Genomic DNA, 13260 nt, shown 5'->3' on the forward strand with positions numbered 1-13260 from the left:
AGATCGGGCCCAGAAGCAGAAGGCCATCTGAAGGGTAGTTGATAGATCATGTTTGTGAAATAGTATATTACTAGTCCAATAAAAAGATAAAGCTATTTGTCCACTATTGCTGTGCTTTTAATTAATATTCTCCAGAGGCAGTGGTGCATTTAAGTATAATCATCAACACTCATGTAACCTTGGATAAGTCTTAATTTTCTTGGGTTTCAACTTACTCACCTGTAAGATGAGGGTGTTAGGCACACCTCTTTTATCTTGCTCTTACTGGGAAAGATAGTCAACATTACAGGCTGGATGTACAGATTATCACAGGAAGAATTAACTCCTTTGTGAAACTAATGACCCCATAAAAAGCTATGGCTCATGATTTTGACCTTCTTTTAGCTTTTCCAAGAGAAATGAAGTATATTTTTAAATATAAAAGAAAATCCCAAACCCTCATAGCACACTTAAAGCCAAATTTTGGCTGGGAATGGAATACATTTTAAAATTTATGAATTGGTCTGATGTTATCCATCTGACCTTTCAGACCTACAGTACATAAGCTTAGAGAGGTATTCTATGTAATCTTGAAAATACATGCCTTTTTTTTTCTGCCTATAATCGTATAATAAGGGCTTCAGATTTCTGATAGTCTTTGAAAGCTGAAACACTTTTGAAACTATTGATTTACTTGTCCTTTATGTCATTCCTTGGACTGGAACATTCCAAGGCACTGACTTAATCAGCCCTCAGGAAATTGCTCTTACAGCACATAACTCTTTTTTTTTTTTTTTTTTTAAATATTTTATTGTACTTCAGGTGAAGGCTTACAGAACAGATAGTTTCTCATGTAACAGTAACACACATGCTGTTTTATGACATTGGTTAACAACCCCACAACATTTTAACCCTCTAAATTCTCAACTTTTTTTTTTTCCTTTTGTGAAAATACACATAGCCAAAGATACGCCATTTCAAAAATTTTTTTTTTACATACACATTTAAGTGACATTGACTACACTCTTCTAATTGTGCTGTTATTCTCACTTAAGATGAAGGCTTACAGGACAAAATAGTCTCCCATTTAGCAGTTACTACAATTGTTGCCCTATGACAATGGATAACAATCTCACAACACATCAACAATATCCTTACTCTACTTTGTGTTCCCTATCATCAGCTTCCTACTCCCCTTCTGCCTTCTGGGCCTTGTCACTGGACTCCTGTACCTCGTTACTCTCATGGTTTTACTGGGCTGTCCACTCTCAGGCTGATCAGTGAACCTTGAAGGTAACTTTACCACTGAGCTAAAAGGGGGTCTGGGGGCCATACTCTCAGGGTTTCTCCAGTCTCCTTTAGGCCAGAAAATCTGGTCTTTTTTTTTTTTTGTGAGTTAGAATTATGCTCTACATCCTTCTCCAGCTCTGCCCAGAACCCTCTGTTGTGATCCTGGTCAGAGCAGTCAGCGGTGGTAGCCGGGCACCATCTAGCTGTACTGGACTCAGTCCGGTGAAGGTCTTGGTAGCTGTGGACAATTAGTCCTTTGGACTAATCTTTTCGTTGTATCCTGTTCTCTTCATTCTCACTTGCTCCTGAAGAGATGAGACCAGTGGAGTATCTTAGATGGCCGCTCACAGGCTTTTAAGACCCCAGACACTACTCACCAAGGTAGAATGTAGAGCATTATCTTTATATGTAGTGTCATGCCAATTGAGCTAGATGTTCCCCGAGACCATGGTCCCCAGAGCCCTCCGTCCAGCAACTCAGTCCCTCGGGGAGTTTGGATGTGTCCATGGGGCCTCTTGCAAGAGAATTTAAAGGAAGAGGTGCATACTAAAACATAACCAAAACAATAATGTGCTGTGTGTTCTCTCTCAATTGGATTATAATGTATTAAAAATATTAGTTATGAATCATAAAAGAGTGTGTTTTCAGAGTTGACTTGTTAATGATATAAATACTGGATTTTAGGTATTATTTTAAACTGGCCATGCCAGAAACTGCTGTCCTACATTTTATTTTCAGTGTTGCATAATATTGCATTAAGGAGCCCTGGTGGTGCAGTGGTTAAGCCCTCGGCTGCTAACCCAAAGCCTTGGAAACCCTATGGCACAGTTATCTTGTCCTGTAGGGTCGCTATGAGTCAGAATCGATTCAATGACACACAACAACAACAACATAGTATTCTATTATATAAATATACTGCCTTAGGCTGCGTTCTTTAGAGAAGCAGAAGCAGTGAAGCATATACATATATGTGTATGTGTATATATATATATATATATACACATATACATATATAGAGAGATTTATCTCAAGGAAATGGCTCACACAGTTGTAGAGGCTGGCAAGTGCCAAGTCCATGGGTCAGGCATCAGGCTGGAGGCTTCTCCTTAATCACCTAGCAGCAGGGGCTGACAAACCCAAGATCGGCGAGTCAGATGGCAGGCTGCTGGCTCACAGGCTGCGGAAGCCGACAAACCCAAGATCGGTGGGCAGTACAGCAGGCTGCTGGCTCAAGTTCCAAGAACTGGAGGTCAGATGATGATGAGCTGGATGTAAGATTCAGAACAAGTTAGCAAGCTTTGCCAGAATGTCCATATATATATATATTGGATGCAGGCCACAACCCTGAGGAAACTCCCAACTGATTGATGATCACATCAGATCACATCATGGAGGGTGACTACATCATTACATAACTTGCAAACTACGTCATTACATAACTGCCAACTTTAGCGAAGTCTTTGAACCTGGCTAAGTTCATTGCCTCATTAAAATCCAGGTGACATCTATTCAAATACCTATAATATAATGATGAAGCCTGAACTTGTGAAGCCATAACCTATTCTGTGACTATTTGAAGCTTTATTGTAATTTATCTTATGTTCGGTCATTCACTGAGAACGTAGAGAGCCTATTCTGTCTTTTTTGCTGAATTTTTATAACATTTTTAAAAAGAAATAACCTGGGAAATTGGAACCTAGAGGCAATAGGATAGACCTGGATGAACATGATATTATTCTTTTGCTGCCTGCAGTTTTTGTCCATGCGGGATCCATACAGCAGAAGGTTATGTCATTACATAACTGCCAAACCACTGAGAATCATGGCCCAGCCAAACTGATGCACAACCGTAACCATCACATATGCCATAATTTATTTATCCATTATTCTGTTGATGGATATTGAGGTAGTTTCCAGTTGCTTAGAAAATTACAAACAATGCTGCTATGATGAATTCTTATATATGTCTCCTTGTACTCAGATGTAAAAGATTCTCTTAGGCTATATATAATTCATAGGTGCAGAATAACTGGGTTTTAGGATGTAAGCATCTTATACATTTTATGAGATTTTTGTCAAATTTATCTTTAAAAGTGGTTATACCAATTTAAAATCCTACCAGCAGTATAAGTGGGTATATTAAATAGATGCACTAGAGTATACAAAATAATATTACATACCATTTATCAGTTGCTGTTGAGTCAGTTCTGATTCATGGCGACCCCATGTGTGTCAGAGTGCAAGTGTGCTGCATGGGGCTTTCATTAATGAGGCTTATTATATTATTTTTCTGTTTTTCACCTAGGCAAAAGTTAAACAGCTAGAGGAACAACTACATTGCCTTACTGACACCAGGTTACAGAATGACCATCTACGCAAGATGAATAAGGCTCTAGAGACGAAATATGCTCAGGTGTGATTAATATCTACCAAAGCAGATGGCCACTATATTGTTTTAATTAGTTTTTAAGAAGCTGACTCCTTTCTCCCCACCTTACCATCTACGTAGAAAACTCAAAACCCCAGTTCTCTGACACCAAACTGTAAGTATCAATCAAATCAGTTTGACTCTGTTCTAACACCAGCTGCACATGCAGCACTTCTGCCTCTGACCCTAACCACTGGAGCTAGGTCAGACCTCACGAGTTAAAGGGCACAGTCCTCCAGACTGCCAAGTCTACCCAAGACCTCACGCCAGCCACAAGTTTGGGAGTCCCCATGACACCCTCACCTCTATCTGCTGTCTACAAATTCAAAGGTTTCCCACTACCCCTTCAGGATGCCAGCCATAAACTCAGGTCTCCAGAGCCCCCACTTCTAACCAGCTGGCTCCTATTACTCCTTCGGGTTCAATAATTCACTAGAATGACTCACAGAACTCAGGAAAGCGCTATATGTACGATTACAGTTTTATTATAGCAAAAAGAATACAAATGAAGAAACAAATAGGACAAGATCTGAGGGGCTTCCCAATGCGGAACTTCCATGTCCCAGAAAGGGACTTGCTACCCTCCCACATGCATTAATGTCTTTCACCAACCAGGAAGCCTATGGAGCTTCCGTGTCCAGAGTCTTTATTGGGCTTCATTATGTAGCATGATTGATTGAATCTTACCCACCCCCCCGCCCCCAGCTTGGCTAATATCAAGTGGTGGTCTTTCTGGCCTGGCCAGCCCCTCAGGTGTGGTCTGGAGGACTCATCAAGACACGGGGGAAATTCCAAGGTTTTAGAGTTATCTCCCAAGAACCAAAGACAAAGATCAAATTCTTTGGGTGAAGTTAAATTCTTTACCTCCTACCATCCAATCCCAACAAGTTGAATATTCTCTCTTTTAACACATTTCAATTCAGCAAACATTTTAAAAAACACTTACTCTATATAAGGTTCTGCTAGACCATAGAGGAATTCATAAAGGTGCCCAAAGCAGGATTGGGATGTCTAACTTGCTTATGTTTAATTGGAGAGTTAAGAATATACTCAAGCATCTATGACTTTGCTTTGGTCAAAAAAGAATATACTCAAGCAACTTTATTACAGAGTAGAAAGTTAGGCCTCTCAAAAAAAAAAAATTGTATTATGAGCTTTCATAGAGAGTGTGATTAATTATAATTGTGAGCATCAAGAAATACTTTCATAGGGAAAGTGGTTCATTGAATTGAGCCTTGAAAATTTGTTGGCAGATGTAAGAAACTTTTTTTTTTATTAAATTATAGGTAAACTCAGAACTCAGTGCCAACAAGGTATACCTGCAACAGACAGAAGATCATTTGAAAGAGGTATTAGTAGTGAAGGTGCTTACTTGTCAGCTTGGTGGCTACTGAAGCCGATATCCTTTTGTAGGTCACATAGCATTTTAAAAACAAATAAAAAGAGATTAGACAAACAAGGCATTTAGTGAAGAAAATAATTCAGTAATGTATAACCAAAAGAAATTTATTTCAATAATTACGAATGTACCATGTATGTAATTGGATTTTTTTTTAAACTTTAACTCTTAGTATAAGCATGTGTAACCTTTGTGTCTAAAAGATACATGTATATAAATACCCCTGGTAACCAAGGAAAGGAGTCCCCAGGTTGTGCAAATGGTTAATGCACTGGGCTGCTAATGGAAACATTAGAGATTTGAGTCCACCCAGAGGTTCCTTGGAAGAAAGGCCTGGTGACCTAAGTCTGAAAAATCAGCCATTGAAAACCTATGGAGCACAGTTCTGTTCTGACACACACAGGGTTGCATGAGTTGAAGTTGACACGACGGCAGCTGGTAACCAAGAACTAGAATGTGTCTTCAAGTGGAATACTCTTAGGGTTCTAACCACCTGATTATACTGATGAGTGATGAGGTCACAAAGTTGGTAAAGGAGGCACCATTAGATACGCTCTCCTACAGGGAGTTTAGTTTAAGGTCTGTTTCTTCAGTAGGACACAGTTTACAGTATGATTTCTTCATTTTGAAAGCAAAGGAACACGTTTTCAAATATATTTTCCATTGGCACTTTATTCAGCGTTGTCTGTGTTGTTTCTCCTAGTAAAGTGAGCACTTCTTGAAAAATAACTCTAGGTTTAGTTGATTTTATTCCTTTTAATGGTGATGCCTCCAAGAAAAAAGAAATCTCCAGAGAGGCCTGTGTCTTCTAAACTCCTTGAAAGTCCTAGGCCCCATGTAAATACTGTAAAGGAAAGAACTTCATCAGATGGTTTACCCAGTGTTATTTCAAACTCTACACGCCGGGTGAGCTTTGCACCTACCCTGCCTTCAGTGAAATCTCAGGAGATTGGAGACTCTAGAATCTCCCTGAAGACTCTTTTGAATGCTATTAAAACTATGGAGGGAAGACTGGAAGGCAAAATAGATATTCTTGCCTCAAGACCAGTTGTAAGAGATGGATCGCCTCATTTTCCTAAACGAGATTTGGTAAGTGAAGACCACAAATTCTATCTTAAAGAAATTTCAGATTTATACAAGATTGAATAAAAGTAGTAAAAAGATAATACTTGGAGGTATGAGTAACAACAAATAAATTAGGTTCTTCCCAGATAGGAAAAAATGACAATGGAGATCAAAACCATTGTTTTGGCTTTTGCATAATTAATTTTTGTTTTGCATATAAAAAATCAGATTTAGCTAAACAGTAACCATTGAGATTTTATGAAATCTTAATTTTGATTTCTTAGAAATTCAAAATTTCTACCTAATCTTAACACTAGAGCTAAAATGTTTGGATGAAGATTGATTTTATAATAGAAGCTCAAGAACACTAATAGAAGCCACAAGAACTTGAACACTGGAAAATATTTTCCAAAGAAAACTTATTAGAGCATCCATATTTACTCAATATTTAAAAACACAGAATACTATAGTTTGTCTTCTAGAGTTGACTACTATTTAGCTCTTTTCTGTAAACGTTTTTACTAGTGGCATTTTCATATTTTATTTGTAAACACTGGTAAAATTTTAAAAACTATGTTCTTCCTTTTGTGCTTTTCTGGGACAAAATCCAGTAGGTTATCATAACCTATAAGTTGACATCCTTTGTACTATTCTGTACAAGGTTACTTATTGCACTATTTTTTCTTAATAGCAAAAGACTGGAACCAACAAAAATTCCATCACTAAGAGACTGGCTAAACAAATAATAGGGTAACCATAGTTTGGAATATTGCTTAAAGATATATATATTATTAGGTTTAAAAAAAATCAAGGTTCAGAAGAATATATACAGTAAGTTATATTTGTATGCAAAAGGGATATGTAAAGAATATATACATATATATTCACTTGTACGAGGTTAAGTCAAAAAGTATTGCTACTAAAGTTCCAGTTCATACATGCATGAGTTTATTCCAAACAAAACATATTAAAACATGTCTTTACGATCAGTGGACGGCTGCAAACAAGTTCTCTCAGTAATACACTTGTCTTGGTCTCATTAGAGTGGTTTCAAAAAAAAGGATACTTTTTGTGCCATGGGAAAAAAAAAGATTTTGAGGTCTGGGCTAATATCAAATTTTTAACAAAACTCATGTAGACATCTTCCTAAATCATTGAAGCTTTGCAACAAGTTTATGGGAGTGCTGTCCCTCATAAAACAACAGTTTTAGATGGATCAAGCTTTTTTAAAAAGGTCAGGAAGACCTCAAAAATGAGCCAAGAGAGGGAAGACCACTTAGAAGGTTATGGCGAATGTTTTTTGGGATTCCAAAGGGGTAATCTTGATAGATTTTCTCAAAGGACACAGGATGATTACAGGGGCTTATTATAAAGAAGTTTTAAGAAAACTGAAAACTGTGTTGGTGAGAAAAAATGCCAGGAAAGTTGCACCAAGGAATTTTTTTCCATCATGACAATGCACCTGCTCATTCTTCGAGGGTAGCAAGGGCTGTCCTATGAGAATTTTCTTGGGAAACCTTACCCCATCTACCCTACAGCCCTGATCTTGCCCCTTCAGGCTTATTTTTGTTCCCAAAACTCAAACAACATTTAAAAGGAATGTGATTTAAGTTCCTTGAGGAATCCAAAACTGCTATTTTGACATGGTGTAAATCGAAGAGTGCAAAATTCTTTGGGAAAGGTTAGAGAGATGGAAACACTGCCTTCAGAAGTGTATAGACCTAGATGGAGGATATGTCAAGAAACAATAGCTTCACGTTTTGATATTTTTGTTTAATAAAGGTTTCTATGATTTTGTAACAATACTTTTTGACTCATATATGCATAGAATATCTCTAAAATTAATCACAAAAACTGACATTATTGTTGAGCAAGGAAACTGGGTGGCTGGGAGGTTTTTCACTTTACCCTTTTGTACCTTAAAAATAATGTGAATGTGTTTCCTATCAAAATAATTAATTTTAAAAACAATTCATTTTCCACAAAAGTGAAAAGTAGAGGAAAAATAGTCTTTTCAACAAACGGTGCTCGAATAATTGGATATCCATATGCCCCCCCCTCAAAAAAATAAGAAGAACTTAAACCATCTATAAAAATTAACTCAAAATGGTTCTAGAAGAAGGTATTGGAGTACGTCTTTATGATCTTGGGGTAGGCAAAGGTTTCTTAGATTTGACATCAAAAACATGATCCATATAAGAAAAAAAAAGATAACCGGAACTTTATCAAAATTAACAATTTCTGCTATCCAGAGACATTGTTAAGAGAATGAAAAGACAAGCTACACACTGGGAGAAAATATTTGCAAGTTACATATCTAGTAAAGGCCTTGTCTTTAGAATATGTAAAGAACTCTCAAAACTCACTAGTAAGAAAACAACCCAATAAAAAGGATGGGCAAAGTATTTGAACTGATATTTCACCAAAGAAGATATGTTGTTGTTGTGTGCCATTGAGTTGATTCTGATTCCTAGACCCCATGTGACAGGGCAAAACTGCTCCATAGGGATTTCTTGGCTGTAATCTATGGAAGCAGATCACCAGGTCTTTCTCCTATGGAGCTGCGCAGTGGGTTCAAACTACCAACCTTTTGGTTAGCTGCCACGTGCTTAACCATTTGCACCACTAGGGCTCGTTTAAAGAAGATATGTGGATGGTAAATGAAAAGATGTTAAACATCAGTGACTCAGGAAATGCAAATTAAAACAACAATGTGATATTACCACATAGCTATTTGAATGTCTAAAACTAAAAAACGGATCACACTAAGTGTTAGCAAGAATGTGGAGCAGCTAGAACTTTCATATACTACTGGAGGGAATGCAAAATGGTACCACAACTTGGAAAACAGGTTGGTACTTTCTTTACAAGTGAAGCATACTACTACTATATGACCCAGCCATTCCACTCCAAAGTATTTACCCAAGATAAATGAAAGACTTGTACACAAATGTTCACAGCAGCTCTATTTGTAATAACTCAAAACTGGAAACAACTCAAGTGTTCATCAATAGACGAATTAATAATTGTGGTGTATTTATACAATAGAATACTACTCTGTGCATGTGTGTACCTGTGATTTTCGACAAGAATGCTAAAACTGTTCAATGGGTAAAGAAAAATCTCTTTAATAAATGGTGCTGGATACACTGGATTTCCACATGCAAAAGTATGAAGCTAGATCCATACCTCACAACATATACAAAAACTAATTCAAAATGGATCAAGGACCTAAAAGTGAGAACTGAAGCCATAAAACTCTTAGAAGAAAACATAGGCATATTGCTTTAGTGCCTAGTTTTTAACAATGAATTCTTAGATATGACACCAAAAGCAGGAGCAACAAAAGACAAAATAGATAAAGGGAAAACTTTTGTTCATCAAAGGACTTTATTAACAAAGGGAACAGACCACCTACAGAGTGGGAGAAAAATTTTGGAAATCATATATCTGGTAAGGGTTTAATATCCAGAATATCAAAGCCCTACAACTTAACAATAAAAGACAAACAACCCAATCGAAAAATGGGCAAAGGACCTGAATAGACATTTTACCAAGGAGAATATACAAATGGCCAACAAGCACATGAAAAGATGAGTTCAACGTCATTAGTCATTACCAAAAAACCAAACCCGTTGCCGTCGAGTCGATTCTGACTCATAGCAACTCTAAAGGACAGAGCGGAACTGCCTTATAGGGTTTCCGAGGAGTGGCTGGTGGATTTGAACTGCCAACCTTTTAGGTTAGCAGCCTAAGCTCTTAACTACTGTGCCACCAGGGTCCCCATTAGTCATTAGATGCAAATCAAAACCACAAAGAGATACCATCTTTCCCCTTCCCCTACTAGAATGGCTATGATTTAAAAAACAAAAAAAAGACATAACAGGTCTTGGTGATGATGTGGAGAAACTGGAACCCTCTTGAATTGCTGGTGAGAATGCAAAATGGTACATGTACTGTGGAAAACTGTGGCGGTTCCTCAAAAAGTTAAACATAGAACCACCATATGACCCAGTAATCAGAATCCCAGGTATATATCCAAAAGAATTGAAAGCAGGAATGCAAACAGAAATCTGATCATTGTAGCATATTCACAATAGCCAAAAGGTGGAAACAACTAAAATATCCATCAGCAGATGAACAGATAAACAAAATGAGGTATATACATACAATGGAATATTACTCAGCCATAAAGAGAAATGCAATCCTGATTACATGGATTAATCTTGAAAACATGTTGAGTGAAATAAGGCAGTCACAAAATGACGAGTATTGTATTATCCCGCTTATATGAAATAGGTAAATGTATAGAGACCAAAGCCTATTAGTGGTTACCAAGGGTGGGAGGAAGGGGAAAAAGGGGAGACATTGCTTAAAGTACACTGAGTTTCTGTTAGTGGTGGTGGAATAATTTGGAAAAGGAAAGTGATCACAACATGATGAATGTGATCAACGTCACTGAATTATTTTTGTTATTTGCCATTGGGTTGGTTCTGATTCATAACGACTCTGTATACAACAAAACGAAACACTGCCCAGTCTTTTGCCATCCTCACAATCATTGCTATGTTTGAGCCCATTGTTGTAACCACTGTGTTAGTCCGTCTAGTTTAAAGTCTTCTTTTTTGATGACCCTCTACTTTACCAAGCATGATGTCCTTCTCCAAGGACTGGTCCCTCCTGGTAACATGACCAAAGTACATGAGATGAAGTCTTGCCATCCTCACATCTAAGCAGCATTCTGACTATACTTCTTCTAAGACAGATTTGTTCATTCTTTTGGCAGTTCACTGTATATTCAATATTTTTCAACAACATCATAATTAAAAGGCATCAATTCATCTTCAGTCTTCCTTATTCATTGTCCAGCTTTCACATGCATATGAGGTGATTGAAAATACCATGGATTGGGTCAGGCACACCTTAGTCCTCAAAGTGATATCTAAACTTTTTAGCACTTTAAAGAGGTCTTTTGCAGCAGATTTGCCCAATGCAATATGTCGTTTGATTTCTTGAGTGTTGCATCCATGGACATTGATTGTGGACCCAAGTAAAATGAAATCCTTGATAAATGTAGGATAGAACTTGAAATGTTCTTTTTGACAACGAACGCGATGCCATTCCTCTTCAATTTGTCGTTCCCACCATAGTAGATCATAAGATTGTTTGATTTAAAATGCCAATACCAGTCAATTTCAGCTCATTAATGCCTAGGATATTGATCTTTATGTGTTCCATTTCATTTTTTGACGACTTCCAATTTTCCTAGATTCATACTTCATACATTCCATATTCCTATTATTAATGGATGTTTGCAGCTGTTTCTTCTCATTTTTAGTCATGACACACCAGCAGATGAAGGTTCTGAAAGCTTTACTCCATCCATGTCATTAAGGTTGACTCTACTTTGAGGAGGCAGCTCTTCCCCAGTCCTATTTTGAGTGCCTTCCAACCTGAGGGTCTCACCTTCTGGCACTATATCATACAAGTGTTCTGCTGCTATTCATAAGGTTTTCACTGGCCAATTTTTTTTTTTTTTGAAGTACCCCACCAGGTCCTTCTTCCTAGTCTGTCTTAGTCTGGAAGCTCCACTTAAACCTGTCCACCAAGGGTCACCCTGCTGGTATTTAAAATACGGGTGGCATAGCTTCCAGAATCACAGCGAGAGCAAGCCACCATAGTATGACAAACTGACAGACTAGTGGTGGCACTGAATTGTTGTTGTTGTTAGGTGCTGTCAGGTCGGTTCCAACTCATAGAGACCCTATGCACCACAGAATAAACTACTGCCAAGTCCTGTGCCTTGCTCACAATCATTGTTATGCTTGACCCCTTGTTGCAGCCACTGTATCAATCCATCTCATTGAGGATCTTCCTCTTTTTCGCTGACCCTCTACTTTACCAAGCATGATGTCCTTCTCCAGGGACTGATCCCTCCTGACAACATGTCCAAAGTATGTAAGACGTAGTCTCACCATCCTTCCTTCTAAGGAGCATGCTAATTGTACTTCCAAGACAGATTTGTTCATTCTTTTGGCAGTCCATGGTATATTCAATATTCTTCGCCAACACTACAATTCAAAGGCGTCAATTCTTCTTTGGTCTTCCTTATTCACTGTCCAGCTTTCACATGCACGTGATTCTGTTGAAAATACCATGGCTTGGGTCAGGCATGCCTTAGTCTTCAAGGTGACATCTTTGCTTTTCAACACTTTAAAGAGGTCTTTTGCAGCAGATTTCCCCGGTGCAATGCGTCTTTTGATTTCCTGACTACTGCTTCCATGGTCATTGATTGTGGATCCAAGTAAAATAAAATCCTTGACAACTTCAGTATTTTCTCCATTGTTGCTTATTGGTCCAGTTGTGAGGATTTTTATTTTCTTTATGTTGGGTGTAATCCTTACTGAAGGCTGTGGTCTTTGATCTTCACCAGTAAGTGCTTCAAGTCCTCTTCACTTTCAGCAAGCAAGGTTGTGTTATCTGCATACTACAGGTTGTTAATGAGTCTTCCTCCAATCCTGATGCCACATTCTTCTTCATACAGTCCAGCTTCTCAGATTATTTGCTCAGTTTATAGATGGAGTAAGTATGGTGAAAGGATACAACCCTGACGCACACCTTTCCTGACTTTGAACCACGCAGTATCCCTTGTTCTGTTCAAACGACTGCCTCTTGATCTATGTACAGGTTCATCACAAGCACAATTAAGTGTTCTGGAATTCCCATTTTTCACAATGTTATCCATAATTTGTTATGATCTACACAATCGAATGCCTTTGCATAGTCAATAAAACACAGGTAAACTTCTTTCCGATATTCTCTGCTTTCAGCCAGGATCCATCTGACATCAGCAATGATATCCCTCGTTCCACGTCCTCTACTGAATCCGGCCTGAATTTCTGACAGTTCCCTGTTGACATACTGTTCCAGTCGCTTTTGAATGATCTTTAGCAAAATTTTACTTGTGTGTGATATTAATGATATTGTTCAATAATTTCCACACTTGGTTGGATCACCTTTCTTGGGAATAGGCATAAATATGGATCTCTTCCAGTTGGTTGGCCAGGTAGCTGTCTTCCAAATTTCTTGGCATAGATGA

At 37.9% G+C, this 13260-nt stretch overlaps 1 protein-coding gene across 3 annotated transcripts in view; it reads left to right on the forward strand.

The window, feature by feature from the left end:
* The window catches only part of CCDC150 (coiled-coil domain containing 150), an 83010-nt gene that overhangs the window by 32883 nt on the left and 36867 nt on the right, over positions 1-13260 (forward strand). Inside the window, exons 15-16 of one of the 3 annotated variants that reach the window (XM_004378179.3) lie at positions 3575-3682; positions 4984-5046. In XM_004378179.3, coding sequence (XP_004378236.1) covers positions 3575-3682; positions 4984-5046 — 171 coding nt within the window. Of the gene's footprint in view, positions 1-3574; positions 3683-4983; positions 5047-6010; positions 6186-13260 lie in introns of those variants that run through there. The other 2 variants (XM_023732929.1, XM_023732930.1) reach the window with 2 other exon arrangements.

The sequence above is a fragment of the Trichechus manatus genome, unplaced genomic scaffold, assembly GCF_000243295.1.
Source record: "Trichechus manatus latirostris isolate Lorelei unplaced genomic scaffold, TriManLat1.0 scaffold00056, whole genome shotgun sequence".
Taxonomy (NCBI): domain Eukaryota; kingdom Metazoa; phylum Chordata; class Mammalia; order Sirenia; family Trichechidae; genus Trichechus; species Trichechus manatus.